This window comes from Pelophylax lessonae, assembly GCF_965119305.1.
Source record: "Pelophylax lessonae genome assembly, chromosome: 12".
Lineage (NCBI taxonomy): Eukaryota > Metazoa > Chordata > Amphibia > Anura > Ranidae > Pelophylax > Pelophylax lessonae.
In genome coordinates this window covers 27,425,427-27,443,312 of record NC_138779.1, presented here as the reverse complement: position 1 = coordinate 27,443,312, position 17,886 = coordinate 27,425,427, and the positions used below count along the sequence as shown (strand labels likewise).

Sequence of the window (17,886 nt, the reverse complement as noted above, 5' to 3'; positions counted from 1 at the left end):
TACAGGTGCCGGAGGCATGGCGCCCTCTCCTGCACTGCCGGCTCATCTGTGACAAAGTTGAAAGATTTCTGTAGTATCTAGCAGCATTCCCTTATTTATACGTAGAGATTTGTCTTTACCTAAACAGACACATTCAGGATTGGACAGTCATTTAATAGTTAGCAGCTGTGGCAGCTCTTGTAAATAAAATTGGGGGGGTGCCCAAATGTAGTGGGGGACATGTGACCGCCTAGCACAGCGGCCTAGTCTTCAGCAATGCTTGCCAATCACAAAATGCATTCTTCTCTTATTTTTGATACCATTGAGAGAATGGCATAATAACACTTTGCAGGTAAAAATTAAGCTGTTCAGTCATTAATCCGAATTCAGAATCGGACAAATTCAAAATTATTAAATTATTTTACCATTCTTTCTACATTTATAATATAAACAGAAGAACCTGTTCCTTTCTAGAGGTTTCTCAACCCTTGATGCCGTAACAGTTAGATGAATTGTTGTGCAATAACTCAACTGTCCCCCACTGCATTTAGGAAGGACCTCCGCTGATTAAACTCATTTGAGTTTGGAAAGGATAAAAACAAAAACAGAAAAATAAAATAAAAAACAGAACAGACAATAAGTTAGTAGATGTGGTCACCAAACACTGGCATGAGGTTGCTCAGCCACTGCCTAGAGTAGAGCTGCAGACAGAGCATTGTAACCCATAAACAAGGAATTACATAAAGACAAATAAATCCCTAAAGTTTTTTTCAAGCTTTAAATTACTCAAGAGAAAAAAAATATATTATAAAATCTAGCTTTTCCCATGTATTGCTCCGTCCAGGAGACAGGACACTTCTCAGATTCTGCACCGTCTAAGGTTGATTGGACCAGTGCTGGGTGGCAGTGGAGTCTTCACGGATTAGTTCAAGAGTTTTGTGATGACACAGACATCCGCTAGGAGCGATTGTGCCTTTTTTTGCTCCGTACTCCCCTCTTCTACTCCTTTGTTCTGAGGGTGCCTCTGCTTATCTCCTCAGCACCTATCCACTTGGGGCACCAGCCTAGACCCCAGGTGCTGCGTCGAGCTGACATCGGCAAAAGGTTTGCGGGTGTCGGAGGTAGAGCAATGGCGCAGGTTTATACTCTGGGTTAAGATCCTCGTTTCGAGGAAGAGCTGCACAAATCTTTCTTCAGAACAAGAACGCTGAGAAAATCAAGTTTTGAAACACCATACCCAGTATATCTCTGAGCTAAAACGTCTTCAGGCAGCTGGACGAAGAAGACCATCCCTCAACACAGCTGCTGCGTATTCAGTTCATTCTAGAATATAAATTTTGTATTCATAGTATACATATATATATTTATATATGTACCTACATATAAATCTTCTCTATACACATATTGCACACTTTCTCCCGCCATACGTTCCCGTCACCCTCATTGGTAAGGTTTGTCCTCCGAGTCTGAGACAAAGTCTCGTGAAACAATGCCATTTTGGAGGTGTATCAAGGAATCTTTCATCTGGGGAGGGAAATAAAGCATTGTCCATTAGACAAAAAGAGCAAAAAGAAAGTCACAAGATCACACTGAGCTGAATTTATCAAAACTGGAGCAGCTGTGCATGCAAATTAATCCCCTTCTGTCTTTCATTTACAAAGATTACCTGAACAAGCTGAAGCTAAAAGCCAATTGGTTGCTATTCTGCACAGTGTGTTTATTTGATTGCAGGTAATCAGTTTCATCCCACTTAAAAAGCAGTACTAAACTTTCAAAAAAATAATTACAATTTTCTCCTGAAAGGTAATATCATAATGCACTGGTATGCACTGTATACTAGCATATTATGAAAGACTTAACCTAAAGTGATTGTAAAGACACAAGGTCTTTCACGCATGAAGGTAAAAAAAAGCCCCCCCCCCCCCCCCCGATCCAGCGATGTCCACGAGAGCCTTGGCTCTCCAGGGACTCGCACTTCTGATTGGCTTTTGGCAACAGCAGGGGTCATTGGCTACCGATGCTGTCACTCGCTGCCAGTGAGCCAATCAGGAGACAGAGGGAGCGGGGCCTAGCCATTGCTCCATGTGTAAATGGACACACAGACGCAGCTCAGGAGTGCACCTGCTTGGGTGCCGCCACAGCAAGCTACTTGCTGTTAGGGCACCGAGCAGGAGGGAAGGGCCAGGAGCCCAGGTGTAGGACCTGATAAGAGGAGGACAACTGTACAGAGCAGGTAAGTATAACATGCCTATTATTTAAAAAAAAAAAAATTTAATATTTCTAAGGCTGGGTTCACACTGCTGTGCTGTGCAGATCACAGCAAGGGCTCGGTGCGCGTCCCTGTTCTCCGTCTCTAGGATGAATCAGGCCCAAATATTTGGCTGGATTTGGACCTGAAACAGACCAGAAGACGAACAGGGCTCTTCTGCAAACCATTCCGCAGCTGCCCCGGAGCTGTGTAAACCAGCTCCAATGAGAGCAGGTCAGTCTCCTGACATGTAAATTGGATGCAAGGTTTCTGGGCATCCAATTCGCACTAGCATGAACCCAGCATAAAGAGAAGCCCTATAGTGGTGCACTGTCATCGCTCACAGAGCTCCCATCTTCACCTGTTCTTCGTGGGCTCCTGCAGTTTGAACGGCCAAGCCGCGATGACATCACTCCCATGCATGGGAGTCACGGCCATAGCATAGTGAAGGAACAGCATGGGGTATGCCATCCATTCAGAGCGCATGCGCCAGTGACGTTACCGGCTGCAGCAACAGTGAATATCTCCTAAATGGAGCACGTTTAGGACATATATTTAGAAGTGCCACTTAAGCTTTATTAGAAACTTAACTGTAGATACAAGTGTCGGAACACTGTTTACTACCGCTTTAAGAATAATAGGTCACCAAGGTCACAATGATTCAAGGAACAGAACTTCCTTCTCACTATCTTTTATAGAAGCAAAAAAAGTGGAAAGATTCGTCTTGCTTTTGCATCTCAGACAATCTCATAGCTATGACAAAGGCCAGGATCAGCTGAAATGCATAAGCGAAGCTAATCCTTTTCCTCTGCAATCTACTTCAAAAAAACATAAATGAGATGAAATGTTCTGGTCTTTGCATGGTGAGAAGAGTTTCCTGAGCGCCATCCACATAAGTTAGTTTTATTAATAACAGTGACGGCTCAGCATTACTGCGCACTGGACTGTTTATGGGGCCCTCATTTTATTTACTAGCAATCAGTAACCCATGTATGAAAGACGCAACGCAAGTGCACGTCAAAGCTTGATAACATTGGGAAACATTTCCTTAAGTCACCACTAGGTGGCATCAGTCTAGCACAGGCTGTGAGTAAAGGCCAATGCGTGAGATAAAAGAGCAAATGCTGTTGTGATTAGTGGTTATCAACGCCTCATTGTTCTGCTATGCAATATCGGTCTATGAAAATAATAGAAAATACTAGGAAAGAAACCCATGTGAAGGTTGTATACGTCTCCAAACTAATCTAGCCATACTATCCAAGTCTACAATCTGTTAGTGAACAATGTTGCAATAAAAGAGGCTCTGGTGATACTGGCCTTTTTTTTTACCTGATCCAGCAGCATGACAGATGACTTTACAATCTGCCTCCATTTTTGAAGCTCTGTGTCGTGGTGTTTTTGCTGAGACTCCAGCAGCTGGGTCCACTCGGCCTGCGACTGCGGGAGGGGGCTGCAAACATACAGACAACACAATTAGCACCAATGAGATTTTGCTGACAGACCGTGTTCAGTTTTACTCCTTCTGTGTTTACCTTTCCTGGAGTCTGAAGCCTTGCCACGTGCTCAGGGCTTGAGTGCTATATTCCAACATCCAGAGCTTGTAGAACAGCATTACATTGAGCATGACCAGCAGCACCAGGCTGTGAAAGAAGACATAATCTATGTGAGTAAGGAGGTGATAGACTACACCTGGAATAACTTTACTCTAATAGCTTAGAGATGTCACAGGATAAACACTTTCCTATCGGAGTACATGGCTCCCCCCATATCCTGCGTAAAATGATGGCCATAAAGATTTGGTGATTTGACGACTGCCATTTCCCTAATACATACAAGGCCGGCCATAGAGCCAACCAATTTTTTTTCCTGCAACCAATGATTGTAAGAAAGGCATTCACTTGATTCAACACACAGTGTTAATAGGGGAAATTCCTCCCGCTGAGCCATTGCATTCTCCCCACAGGGGGTGTGGGGAGGGGTACGTCCCTGCCGGGAGAACACAGTGATTATTGTTAGCGGCTATAGCAGCCTCTAGCGATAACTGCATGTAAAATCCAGCAGGCCGGTTGTACCCCAGTTGATTGATCAACTTGGTACATTCAGCCAGCCCACACATGGTGCAAATCTTGGCCTGTTCAGCAGGAACCGGCTGAGATTCGAACACCCATATGGCCAGCCTGAGGCTTCATTCACAGGACCATAAAAAGTCCTGATGTTGTTGCACGTGTTTTCCAGGAGAAAAGTTCCTGCATAATGATAAAGTAATTGCGTACAGATGTCTTTAACCACTTGCCAACCGCCGCAAGTACCTATACTGCGGCGGTCAGCCCCCCCTGGGCAAAGTGACGTATCGGTACGTCACTTGCCCATGAGCCAATAGGGGGAGAGCACGCGCCGCCGGAGGCGCGCTCCCGACCCCGCTCGTTCATTGCTATCCCCGCGCAAGTGACCGGCGGTTGCGATGTCTGCCGGTCACTCGCGATCTGCCGCTGGAGAGGGAGAAAGGCAGGCGGCTGATGTAAACACAGCCGTCTGTCATTCTCCCTGGTGTAACTGCAGAGATCATACGATCCTGCTATGTAGGATCGTATGTCTCTGTGGTTACATCAAAAGCAACGTCCCTTGACAGTTAGAAGCACGCCCCTAGGGACACACTTAACCCCTGCATCACCAATAAAGTTAACCCCTTCCCTGCCAGTGTCATTTTTACAGTAACAGTGCATGTATAGCACTGATTACTGTAGTAATGTTATTGGTCCCCCCAAAAGTGTCAAAAATGTCAGTCAGGGATCCGATCTGTCCGCCGCAATGTCGCAGTCCCGCAAAAAAAAAAAAAATGCAGATCGCCGCCATTACTAGTTAAAAAAAAAAACAAAACAAAAATTACAAATCTTTCCCATAGCTAGCAATAACTTTTGCGCAAACCAATCAAAATACGCTTATTGCGATTTTTTTAACCAAAAATATGTAGCAGAAAACAAATTGGCCTAAAACGTTAAAGTTTGATTTTTACATTTTTTTAGGGGGAATTTATAAAAATAAAAAAATAAAAAAATCGCAGAGGTGATCAAATACCACAAAAAGAAAGCTCTGTTTGTGGGAAAAAAAGGACGTCAATTTCATTTGGGTACAGCGTCGCACGACCGCGCAATTGTCCGTTAAAGTCACGCAGTGCCGAATCGCAAAATAGGCCCTGGTCTTTGAGCAGCCAAATCCTCCGGGGCTTAAGTGGTTAAACAAATACAAATGCGTACATAATGAATTTATTTTCCCCTTATTTAGGCTTAAAGGGATTGTAGAGGCAGAAAGGTTTTTTTTTTCATCTTAATACATTCTATGCATTAGGATAAAAAACCTTCTGTGTGCAGCAGCCTCCCCAGCACCCCATAATACTTACCCGAGCCCCATCTCTATCCAGCGATGTTGCAGGAGTTTCTCAGCTGCCTGGGACTCCCCTCCTCATTGGCTGAGACAGAGGCACAGCACGATTGGCTCCCGCTGCCGTCAGTCAGCCAGTCAGCCAGCCAATCAGGAGAGGGGACGAGCTAGGTCACGGCTCCGTGTCTGAATGGACACAGGGAGTTGCAGCTGAGCTAGAGTGCTATTAGCTTGCTGTGGGGGCACTCAACAGAACGGAAGGTCCAGGAGCACAGAAGAGGGACCGGAGAAGAGGAGGATCCGGGCTGCTATGTGCAAAACCAACTGCACAGAGGAGAGAAGTGTGTTTGTTGTTTTTCTTTTTTTCTAAAACAAGACTTTACAATCAGTCACTTTAACCGCTTGCGGACCCGCCGCCGTAGTTTTACTGCGGCAGGTCAGCTGTGTCCCTATACGTCACTTCGTGGGACCACTAGTGGGGGCGCACATGCGTGCGCCCCTTCGCCACAGGGGAAGCTAATCAGTGGGTCCGGTGTCCACGATTGCCGCCGGGCACCCGCAATCGCTCCCCATGGAGACGTAAACACAGCATACCCCTGCTTCGTCAGTTATGAACACAGGGATCCTGTGTTCCTCTTATTTAGCAAAACAGGTCTCTGTGTTCATGCAGCAAGCCCACCCCCCAACAGTTAGAAAGCACCCCCTGGGGACACATTTAAAACGTTGATCGCCCCTGGTGTTAACCCCTTCCCTGCCAGTGTCATTACAGTAACCGTGCATATTTTTAGCACTGATTACTGTAGTAATGTCAGTGGTCCCCCCAAAAGTGCCAAAAATGTCAGTTAGGGGTCCAATATGTCCGCTGTAATGTCACAGTCCCGCTAAAAATTGCAGATAAACGCTACTACTAGTAAAAAAAAATAAAAAAATCAATAAAAATGACATAAATCCTAGTTTGTAGACGTACGTAGACGTTTGTAGATAACTTTTGCGCAAACCAATTACAGTACGCTTATTGGGATTTTCTTTACCAAAACTATGTAGCAGAATACAAATTGGCCTAAACTGATGAAAAAATTTGATTTTTTTTTTAATAAGGAATGTTACATAGCAGAAAGTAAAAAATATTGTTATTTTTCCTTTAGAATTGTTGCTCTTTTTTTGTTTATAGCGCAAAATAAATAAATAAATCGCACAGGTGATCAAATACCACCAAAAGAAAGCTCTATTTGTGGGGAAAAAAACGAGACATCAATTTTATTTCGGTACTGCGTCGTACGACCGCACAATTGTCTGTTAAGTAACGCAGCGCCAAATCGGAAAATATGGTCATTAAGGGGGAAAATCCTTCCGGTCCAGAAGTGGTTAAATAGACAATCCCGGTTTACCTGCCAAATAATTTGTCATTCTGTACAGTCAGACTTGTCATTTATATAGTGAATGCAGGCTCCTGGGTTTGGTAACACTTTAAATAGAAGCAGTCTGACAAAATAAAGCAGGCTAAAGATCTCAAAAGCAACATATCATTCAAAAACCGATGAGAAACAAAGTAATTGACATGTATCAGTCTGGAAAGGTTTACATTTCTCAGGCTTTGGGACTTCATTGAACCACAGCGAGAACCATTTTTCACAATCGAAAAAAAAATTTGGAACAGCGGTGAACCATCTTAGGAGTGGCCAAAAATACACCAAGAGCACGACGATGACTCATCCAGGAGGTCAAAAAGAAACCCAAAACATGCAAAGAACTGCAGGCCTCACATAAGTTCAGTGTTCAACAATAAGAAAGAGACTGTGCAAAAATGGTGTCCATAGAAGAGCTCCAAGGAGAAAGCCACTGCTGACCAAAAAGAACACAAAGGCTCGTCTCAAATTTGCCAAAAAAAAAAAAAAAACATCTTGATTATCCCCAAGACTTTTGGGCAAATATTCTGTGGACGGATGAGACGAAAGTTGAACTTTTTGGAAGGTGTTACATCTGGTGTAAAACTAACAGCATTTCTCAAAAAGATCATCATTCCAACATTCCGACGTAGTGAAAGTGTGATGGTCAGGACCTGGAGGACTTGCCCTAATTGATGGAACCGTGAAATCTGTGTTCTACCTGAAAATCCTGAAGGAGAATGTCCGGCAATCAGTTCCTGACCTCAAGCTGAAGAGCACTTGGGTAATGCAGCAGGACAATGATCTAAAAACACACCATCTCTATATTCAAAAATAACAACATGAAGGTTTTAGAGTGGCCTATTCAAAGTCCGGACTGAAATCCGGTTGAGATGCTGTGGCATGACCTTAGATAGTTCAGTCATGCTTGAAAACCCTCTAATGTGCCTGAATTATAATTCTGCAAAGAACAGTGGGCCAAAATTTCTCCACAGCGATGTGAAAGACTCGTTGCCAGTTAACGCATACGCTTGATTGCAGTTGTGGCCACCAGGGGGGGCACAACCAGTTATTCGGTTTAGGGGGCAATTAAGTTTATACATAGGGCCCTGCAGGTTTGGACATTTTTTCCCTTAATAAATGAAATCATCATTTAAAAATTGCATTTTGTATTTACTCTGGTTATCTTTGTGTAATATTAAAATTAGTTTGATGATCTAAATCATTTAGGTGTGCTTTTTCTCAGCAAAGTATGTCAAAATGGTTACTGTGGGTATCCCAACAGCTATGGTATTTACTCAATAATTGAGCCAACTTCCACTTCTGCTCTTACGCAGATGCGTCCACTTTTGGATTCCATCACAGACATGGTGTAATCACCGGGCGGAATGCCAAATAACCTAGGGTAAAACGTCTACCTGGGCACCAAAAGCTTTCCTTATAACAACAAAGAATAAAAGAAGCTGAAAAACCAAATGATGATTGGATTTCCCATATTTCACATGTAGAAGTTACAGTGACACATTACGAATAAAGTCGTTCTCAGCTTTATCTATGAAAAGTACAAAAAGGAATCTTCCAGGAGCCATCACAAACACAATAGAATCTAGCCGATAAACCTGGTAAAGTGATTGTAAAAGTAAAAAAATGTAAAAAATAAATAAATAAAATAACAAACATGTCTTCACATGCAGTGAACCTCCTCTTCTCGGGTTCCCCACCGGCACTCCTGGCCCCTCCCCTCTCCAAGCCGCTTCCCAGGGGGGCACTCGTGCATGCTCATTCCAAGCCCCTTTGCGGAGTATATGGACTTTAATTGACAGCACTGGGAGCCAATGGTGCCCCAGCAAAGCCAGCGAGACCTGGAAGTGAGGGAAGAGAAGAGCTGCAGACACGCACACAGTGCTGGATTGAATGAGGGCTCAGGTAAGTAAAAAGGAGGGGTGCTGATTCCTAAAATCTTTTACCTTAATGCAAGGAATGCATTAAAGGTAAAAAATGTTTAAGCTTTAGAGCCACTGTTATGTAAGAAAGAAGGGTATAGGTAGCATGTCACTAGGGAACACCAGATCTTCACAATTAGCACTGATAAATTGAATACTAATTCAATAGTAGAAAATAGGGCTCAGGCCCTCCAGACTCCCCACAATGACACACACAGAAGCACGGGTTCATACAATGACGTACACACAACTGATGACCAGCAGGAGTTTAGAGATGCTCTGGAGCTGATTATGCTTCTCCTCCGGAACGTGTCGCGTCTGAGTGGAGCCTAAAGGATAAAAATTAAAATGTATTACCACACACAGAAGTTACAAATATACAACACTTCTTGGAAAGTAACAGACCCATTATCAGGCGTTACTTGGCAAATATCCATTAAATGCGCTACATAATAAAGTTACAAACCAAGCCGTACATAATAATCTGCAAGTCTTTCACTAAATATATTACTTCACCATAAAATCAGATTTACGGTTGTGATAGTTATTTGTTTCCCTGCTCTGGTAAGTGCTACTGACTGGGATCCATTGAGAACAATTTCACTTACAGGAATCCTTTCCTACTGGATTTATGAGCCAACCCGATGACATGCACTGAGATCTCTTTGTCTAACCGGTCTACTCATCCGGGACTGATCAGAGGCGCTTTATATAACAGCTACATATAAAACGAAGACACGGGGGGAATAAACAAAAGGAAATACATCAGTTTTGTGGTGTGAATATTGATACATTTTCAATGCAGCAATATTAACAATGTTATAAGACAAGTTCTATGGGACGTTGCATAAAGTGCTATGGGACGGTTTCTATAACTGAATTCCGTGCACCAAAATAATGAAGAACTCGTGCCAGTGTACCGATTGTAAAAACCAATGTAAAATATACACAGTTTCCAGAGTGGTGTGAATACTGTAGGGAGGAGGGGTAGACAGCAGGGATCAAGCTGCGTATGGACAGACAGCAAGGCATAGGAAAGAGAAGAAGATTTAGGATGATCTGAGTGGAAAATTTCCATGGATCTGCAACAAATATTTGCAGGAGTGCCACGCTCTAATATGATGTTCCACCACCATGTGACAAATTAATGAAATGGCATGCGCTTTATTTAATTTCATCACAGGAAACACTAATTAGGCGGGCATACAGAAATTATAAATTATTCAGTGCATGTTACTCACTCCACAATGTTTAAAATAACTATGAGCGAAATCAAAAATGACCTATATGATAAAGTTGCCTGTCAGTAGCATTAACAAAGCAGTGCCCTGATTATCAGTGCAGCATTAGGCTCCATGTACACGGGACGCTGGAAATGGCCGTTTAGGAGCAGTTGGGCGTTTTTTTCAGAAGCCCCTGAACCCATCTACATTTTATCTCATCTGTCCATGTACACAGGGTCGTTTACAGTCATTTGCAGGCAGTTGCGTTCAGGGACTGTTTTTAGAACGCAATTATTTGCGTTCGAACGTGTGTTTCCCGGCGTTTCAAACGCACAAACGCGTCCGAACGTGATGACCCGCGTTTTGCGTTCGCGTTTTTCCATTTTAAAGGGGAATCATTTTTTTGACCTCTAGGAACGCTTCTAAACGCAAACGCCCGCAAACGCCCCTAAACGCGGGTACAAACGCGACCGAACGGACGTTTCAAACGTCCTAAAAATTCCAGCATTCAAAGGGACTTTTAACAACGTCCCGTGTACATGGAGCCTTAGTGCCGCTTATTAGTGGGCATCAGTGCAGCCTCATCAGTGAAGGAGACAAAAACGTCTATACAAAACGTTATAACAGAAACTAAGAAAAACTTTCTTTTTTTTGCACGTTTTCAGTGTTTTTTCATTTGTTTAGCCGAAATAATAAAAAAATCCCCAGTGGCCTAATACCACCAAAAGAAAGCTCTATCTGCCTATAAAAAAAAAAAAAAGATAATTTAATTTGGGTACAGCGTTGCATGACCGTGCAATTGTCATTAAAAGTGTGAGTGCTAAAAGTTGGCCTGGGCAGGAAGGGGGTATAAGTGCCCAGTATTTAAGTGGTTAAAGTGGAGTTCCACCCAAGAGTGGAACTTCCGCTTTAAATACTGCTGACCCCCGACATGCCATTTGGCATGTCTTTTGGGGGGGAAGCGGGTACCTAGATTAGACCGGTACCTGCTCCCACTTCCGCTCAGGCCGCCTAGGTGGCGCAAGCGGAAGTTCTCCTCTCCCCTCCCTCCCTGCAATCTTCTGGGACAAGTCACAGGTCCCAGAAGATTGCCCGGCCATTCACAACGAGCAGCGCGACTCGCACATGCACAGTGTGCACCTGGCTGTGAAGCTGCAAGCTGGTCACAGCCGGGTGCCCACACTAGAGATGCTGGCACTGCCGAGAGGAGAGGGCGAGGAGCGAGGCTTCAGGTGGCTGCATCGCTGGAACGTGGGACACACACTCACCTGTCCCACGGTCCAGCGATGCAGCCACCTGAAGCCTCGCTCCTCGCCCTCTCCTCTCGGCAGTGCCAGCATTTCTTTTTAAAAGTCAGCAGCTACACTTTTTGTAGCTGCTGACTTTTTATAAACACAAAAAAGAGTGGAACTCCGCTTTAAATTATCCAAAAAAATTATTCTAAAGGCAAACAATAATAGGGGCATTTTGCAAAACAGTAACAAACTGTGTATGGCAACTATTTTCGTCAATCTTTAGCTTGTTCAGTTAAGCTTTGAAAATGAAAGCAAGGAGCCGATTGGTCATCATGCACAAACTACCCAAGATTCTGGCTACTTCATTTTTGATAAAATTCTCTTCAATTTGTTTTAAAGGCTGAGATATTCTGGAAGACAAAATACAATTTAATAACTTCGCCAGAAGCTAGAAATGTACTATCTGAGAAGTTCCTGCCATTTCACTGACCCCCCTGCTATGATCCTGGTGTTACAAGTCCTAACATGGAAGGGTTAGACCATCTGTCAGCATCACCAGAGGGTTGTCATACCAGAACAAGTAAAGAAAAGAATTGTCCTCTATAGAAACACGGACTGTATTTAAAGATCTAAACATTCCTAACTATATATAAAACTGAAGAAAAACAAAAATAGTTCTTCATTCCAGTCTTTATAAACGAGGCCTTCTGCAATCCATACACACACACTTGTGACATATTACATGATGCACATCCATGCTGGATAACCAGATTTTATAGTTGCCCAATGTCACACTGCCAGAAAGTCAGACACTGAGTACCAGTCATCGGACCCATAATAAGATTATCTCTGCATTACTACCATTTCTTTTCGGATTGGAAAAATCCATGCTCTAGAAGAAATCACATGATTATAACTTACAGGAAGTCGATAAAAATGGGATTTTTGCCTTACCGTAAAATCCATTTCTCTGATGTTCATTGACGGACACAGCTGCTAATATTTCAAACCATTGGGTTATACTGCCCCCTACAGGAGTAGGACACTAGGCAGAAAAAAAAAAGTCTGGCTATGCCTATGGGCAGTCCCAGGGGGTATACTCCCTCTCTCTGCTATAGGTACTCAGGTTTGTTACAATCAGTGTCAGAAGAATTACAACTCCACAGAGGCGTGGGTGCTATGTCCGTTAATGAACATCAGAGAAATGGATTTTACGGGAATTCAAAAATCCCATTTTCTCTTTCGTTCATTGACGGACACAGCTCCGGGTATTCTTAACCATTGGGACGTCCCAAAAGCAGTGTAAAACACGAGGGGTGGGAACAGCAAAACAATTCCCAAGGCTAAACAGTAGCCAACCAGGCAACAGGAGCTCAACCAAAACAACTGGAACACACCTGAAAAAAAAAACAATACATCTGAAAAAAAAAAAAAAAAACAATAGACCCTCAAAGAGTAAACCCCTATCCTTCAGCACCTGGCGTTCAACAGCCAAGCTGTCAAAGCCAGTGACTGTAAAGCAGATGGAAGATTGGTCCTTGGGACAGCAGATCCTTCCTAAGAGGAAGCTGCCAAGGAACGTCGGCAACCAGCCGCACCAAATCGGCGTACCAAGCCTGGCGAGGCCAGTCCGGAGCCACTAAGGTGACTGGAATCCCATCTGCCTCACTCCTGCGTAGAAGTCGAGACAGAAGCTTGAGAGGAGGGAAAGCATAAATAAAACGATACTGACCCCACGGGGCCACCAGCGCATCCGTAGTGTCCGCCAGAGGATCCTGTGACCGAGCCACAAACCTCTGCACCTTTCTGTTGAACACAGACGCCAACAGATACACCTTGGGGATGCCCCACCAGAAACACAACTGATGAAACACATCCAGATGAAGGGACCACTCCCCATGGTCCAACGCCTGCCGACTAAGGTAATCAGCCTGCCAGTTTTTCATCCCGGGAATGTGTACGGCGGAGAGGGCTGGAACAAACCATTCTGCCCACCTTAGAATTCCGGCTACCTCCAAAGCCACCGGGACACTTTTCATGCCCCCTTGGTGACTGACCTCAGCCATGGCCAAGGCATTGTCTGATTGAATGTGCACCGGACAACCTGAAGGCAATCCGTCCAATGGTCCAGGCACAGTCTGATCACTCGGAGTTCCAGGACATGGATCGGCAGTCTGGACTTTTCCAGTGTCCAGATTCCCCCGAGCAGAATTTTGCGGAGAACACCTCCCCAGCCAGACAGGCTGGCATCCGTGGTGACCACTTTCCAATACAAGGGGAGGAAGGATTTGCCCAGCCAAAGCGCCGAAGAACAAAGCTACCATATTAGGGACTCCTTTGTTCCCCGACTCAGCTAGATCTGATTGTCCAGAGACTGCAGAGTAATGTCCCATTAGGCCAGAATCTCCCTTTGCAGGGACCTTGTATGGAACTGTGCAAACAGAAACGCCTCAAAAGGTAGACATCAGGCCCAGCACCCGCATGCAAGTCCAGAGGGATGACCATCTGCTGGACAGCAGGAGAAGATTTGCAGCCTGCAATTTCTGGAGTTTGTCCAGAGGAAGGAACACTCTGGCTAAGGCCAGAGTGCAGAGTCAGGCCCAGATAGTCAAACTTTGTGGACAGAGCTAGCGTAGACTTCTGAAAATTCAGAATCCAGCCAAACTCCCGCAGAGTTTGTATTGTGATCTCCAGGTTTTCCACCAGAGCAGTAGGAGACTCTGCTTGCAGAAGGAGATCGTCCAAGAAGCCCAGTACCGCAATCCTCCCTTTGGCGTAACAATGCTAGTATCGGGGCTAACATTTTTGTGAGGACCCGAGGAGCGGAGGCGAGACAAAAAGGGAAACTCCACAAACTGATAATGCTCCTTTCCCACGGCAAAGCGGAGGAAGCGCTGGTGACTGGCACATGTTGGAATGTGAAGGTAGGCATCCATGATGTCGATAGAAGCAAGGGAATCAGGGATGCCACCAGCGTGCAAATGGACTCCATTCGGGAACTTCTGCACCCGCACAAAGCAATTCAGCGCCCTGAGGTCCAAAATCGGACACACTTTGCCTTCCTTCCTGGGAACTGTAAACAGGTTTGAGTAAAAACCCTGAAATTGTTCCAAAGTTGGAACTGGACAATCACCCCTTGAAGCAACAGGTCTTGTACCTCCCCAAACAGACCCTGTAAGCGGTCCGGGGACAAGCGCAAGTTGGAAGGAAAGAACCTTGCCGGGGGACAAGAGCGAAACTCGATCTTACAGCTGGACCGAATGACTTTGTCCACAGGTCGGGAAACCAGCAAAGACATCCCCCCTGATACGAACACCTTTGGGATGAATTAGAGTGGAGCCTGCGAGCCAGGACTCCTCATCCTCATCAGTGTCTGACTTTACAAATGCCCCTAGACACACTCCTAAACCTTGTGGACAGCCTTCCCAGAAGAGTTCAAGCTGTTATAGCTGCAAAGGGTGGGTCAACTAAAGAGCAAAAATAAAAGGTAAAGAAAAACTAAACCCTTCTATCCTTTTCTGCCAAGGAAGCTGCCATCTTAGACCCCGTTTGATTTGCAACTACAATGGTTCTGCACATGTGATCAGTTATGCTCAGTTATGACACCAGATGGTTTGACAGTTTGGTTGAGAGCACAACCAATGTGACAATTAGCATTAAGTAATGTAACGTACATTTTTTTAAACCAGTAAATCAATGGGTTTAGTCCTGCTTTAATTGCAGCAAACTTTTTCATTCCAAGTAGTGATTTTTTACAATGCGATCAGGTGATCTGCCCAAGACTATTACATTATGTCTGTGTGGAATGCAGTAAAATACAATATACATGGATATTCCATCTGACCTGCTACATGTCTGACGCGGTGTTGTCTTTCCTCATCAGTGGGTGTTGTGACAGGGCTCAGCACCTCTTGTAGGTGAGGAATCCTTAAGTGAGCATGAGGACGCTTCCTTCGCCTCGTTGATGTAATCTTGGAGCTTTTCTCTTTAGGGGACTGTCTGTGAAGATCCGACAGGTACGCCGTCTCTGCTTTGGTTAGTTCATTCTCTGGAAACGAAAAAAAAAAATAACAAAATGTTTAAAGCCCAGTTGGAGTCTTGCACCTTTAGATCTCTTTTATAGACATGTAACCATGCATGTTATAATCTGTAACTAATTTTGTGCTGGGAAATGCTTTCAAATACAATTTTTTCAGTGCAAGTAATTATTCCTGCTCCGTGGTTTGTTCTTGCAGGGCAGTTTAGCAAAGAAGTATAATAAAGCGGAGCTGTTTAACAGTCACTTTCTTGAGTTCAAACTTTCTCACACAGACCCAGGAGAGCATTGGGTCTTTTCTGCCCAGGTATATTTAGACACCCTGCACAACAACTACCATACCAAGAAAATAAAGGGAAGATTATGAAAACAATGGAGAATTGCCAGGACCAGAGATCCCAGCAAGGAACTCGGTCCTTACTCCTGACTAGGCAGAAAAAAAAAAATGAGTACTTATAGCAGAGAGAGGGAGTGGTATATATATATACCCCCTGGGACTGCACATAGGCGTAGCCAGACTTTTTCTTTCTGCCTAGTTTCCTACTCCTGTAGGGGGCAGTATAACTCAATGGTTATGAAGATCAGGAGCTATATTCGTTAATAAACAAGAAATATAATTTTGCTATAATATCGCAAAGCTCAGAATAACCTGGACTGTTTTACTATACATATAGATATTGGTGCAGTTACTTGTGCCAAAACTTCTGATGCCAAATCTGCTGGCCAAATAAATAAACAAAGGGGCCTTCATGCAACTCATCATTTTACACTATTGTAGATTGGCAGCTTATGAATATGTTGATTTATTTTTGCAGGTCATGTATATTTATTGTGTCACATACAAGGTCTGTCCGGAAAGTATCCAGCCTTTGTAATATAACAAGAACAGTTTGCGCGATGTAACTTGGCAGTCAATGGGAGTGAACTGGAATGCGCATGTGTGAGCAATGATTTCACTGTCAGTGGGGGGCGCTAGATGCCGTTGAGTGAGCATGTGTATGGTGTTTGGCACAAACACTTCAAAGATGGTCAAAAATGAGTTGAAAGTAATCCACATTCTGGAAGGCATGCAATAAGTAGAACACCTGAGAATGTTGAACATGTACAGGCTGCAATCAACAAAGATCAGCAACTGACAGTGCGAGAAGTGGAAGCTGATCTGGGGATTCGACAAACCACTGTGGCTGAAATTTTGACACAGGATCTTGGCATGAAACGTGTTGCGGCAAAAATTTGTTATGCAACTTCTGCTACCTATTTCCAATGATTCCTGTATCTTCTTCACTAAACATCTCTACTTTTCATATTACATGGCTGAATACATTTTTTGGGACAGACTTTGTATATGGAGGATGGGGGCTACATTACAGTCTACATGGAGAACCTGGGCATACAATACCTTTCACCATGAAAATATGGGCTTTGCCCCACCAAATACTGATCAAAATATTTTTTTTTTCTTTTTTTAATGCCCTGTCAGTCTAGGTTCACATCTGAGGCGGATCTGCGTGCCGCGTTTCTTTAGGCACAGCAGCCCATTGAGGAAAAAAAGTTTGTGCACCTTTTTTAAAATGCAGTCATAAAAAAAACAGCATGGTGTTTTGCCACCATACATTTCCACGTGTGGTAAACCACACTGCATTTCTCAGTGCGTGGGAGTGCCATTAGGAGTTAATTAAATTAAGCAACACATTTACTGTGCGGCTTTGGGAATACGTGCAAATTACACACACTCCTGCACAGATATAAACATTGTGAGTTTTGTCCTCTGCACCTGCCTCCACAGTGAAGTCGCAGCTGACAGCTCAGCGTGGGATCGGGTCAGATCGGCTTCAACAAAGTTAAGTATACCGATTTCTTCTTTACAGAGCTAGATAGGTTAGTATTAGATCATGGATGTCTGTAGATGCAGGGATTTTAGTGTTAAGGCGGACTTCGACTTTAAGTTTTCAGTTAAAGTGCAAACTTAACTTGGCAAAGTTGGCCTTTAACCACTTGCCGACCAGTCACGTTGACTGTACTGCGGCAAAGTGGTTCGTTATTGTCCAGCGACGTATACCTACGTCGCTGGACTCCTCCCCCTGTAGGCGCGCTCCCGCTGTTTTCAGTCAAAGCGGGAGTCGGGCCAGGGGAGGAGTGGCGGCGATAGCCGCTGCTCTTCCCCGATCGTCGGGGAATCGAGTTTGGAGATCCGCCCGCGTGTGTAAACAGAGCGGGCGGATCTCCTAAGTGACAAGGAGTGACAGATGGCAGTGTTCAGCATAGCTGAACATGCGATCTGTCCCTGACTCACTCAGTCACCTCCCCCCACACACGTTAGTAAGCACCAGGCATACATTAACCCCTCCCTCTCCAATAAAATTAACCCCTTCCCTGCCAGTGTCATTTTTACAGTAACAGTGCATATTTATAGCACTGATTACTGCAGTAATGTCACTGGTATGTGATATGTAGGAAAG

General features: G+C 44.2%; 1 protein-coding gene across 6 annotated transcripts in view; it reads right to left on the bottom strand.

The window, feature by feature from the left end:
- Positions 1 to 433: 433 nt before the first annotated feature.
- Positions 434 to 17,886, bottom strand: part of GRAMD1B (GRAM domain containing 1B) — a gene marked incomplete at its 5' end in the record, with an annotated part of 441,171 nt that continues 423,718 nt past the window's right edge. For 5 of the 6 annotated variants that reach the window (XM_082273757.1, XM_082273755.1, XM_082273753.1 and 2 more), the window contains 5 exons: positions 434 to 1,503; positions 3,545 to 3,677; positions 3,760 to 3,867; positions 9,178 to 9,262; positions 15,236 to 15,439. In XM_082273757.1, coding sequence (XP_082129883.1) covers positions 1,420 to 1,503; positions 3,545 to 3,677; positions 3,760 to 3,867; positions 9,178 to 9,262; positions 15,236 to 15,439 — 614 coding nt within the window. In that variant the 3' untranslated portion in view covers positions 434 to 1,419. The remainder of the gene's footprint in view (positions 1,504 to 3,544; positions 3,678 to 3,759; positions 3,868 to 9,177; positions 9,263 to 15,235; positions 15,440 to 17,886) is intronic. The other variant, XM_082273752.1, reaches the window with a different exon arrangement.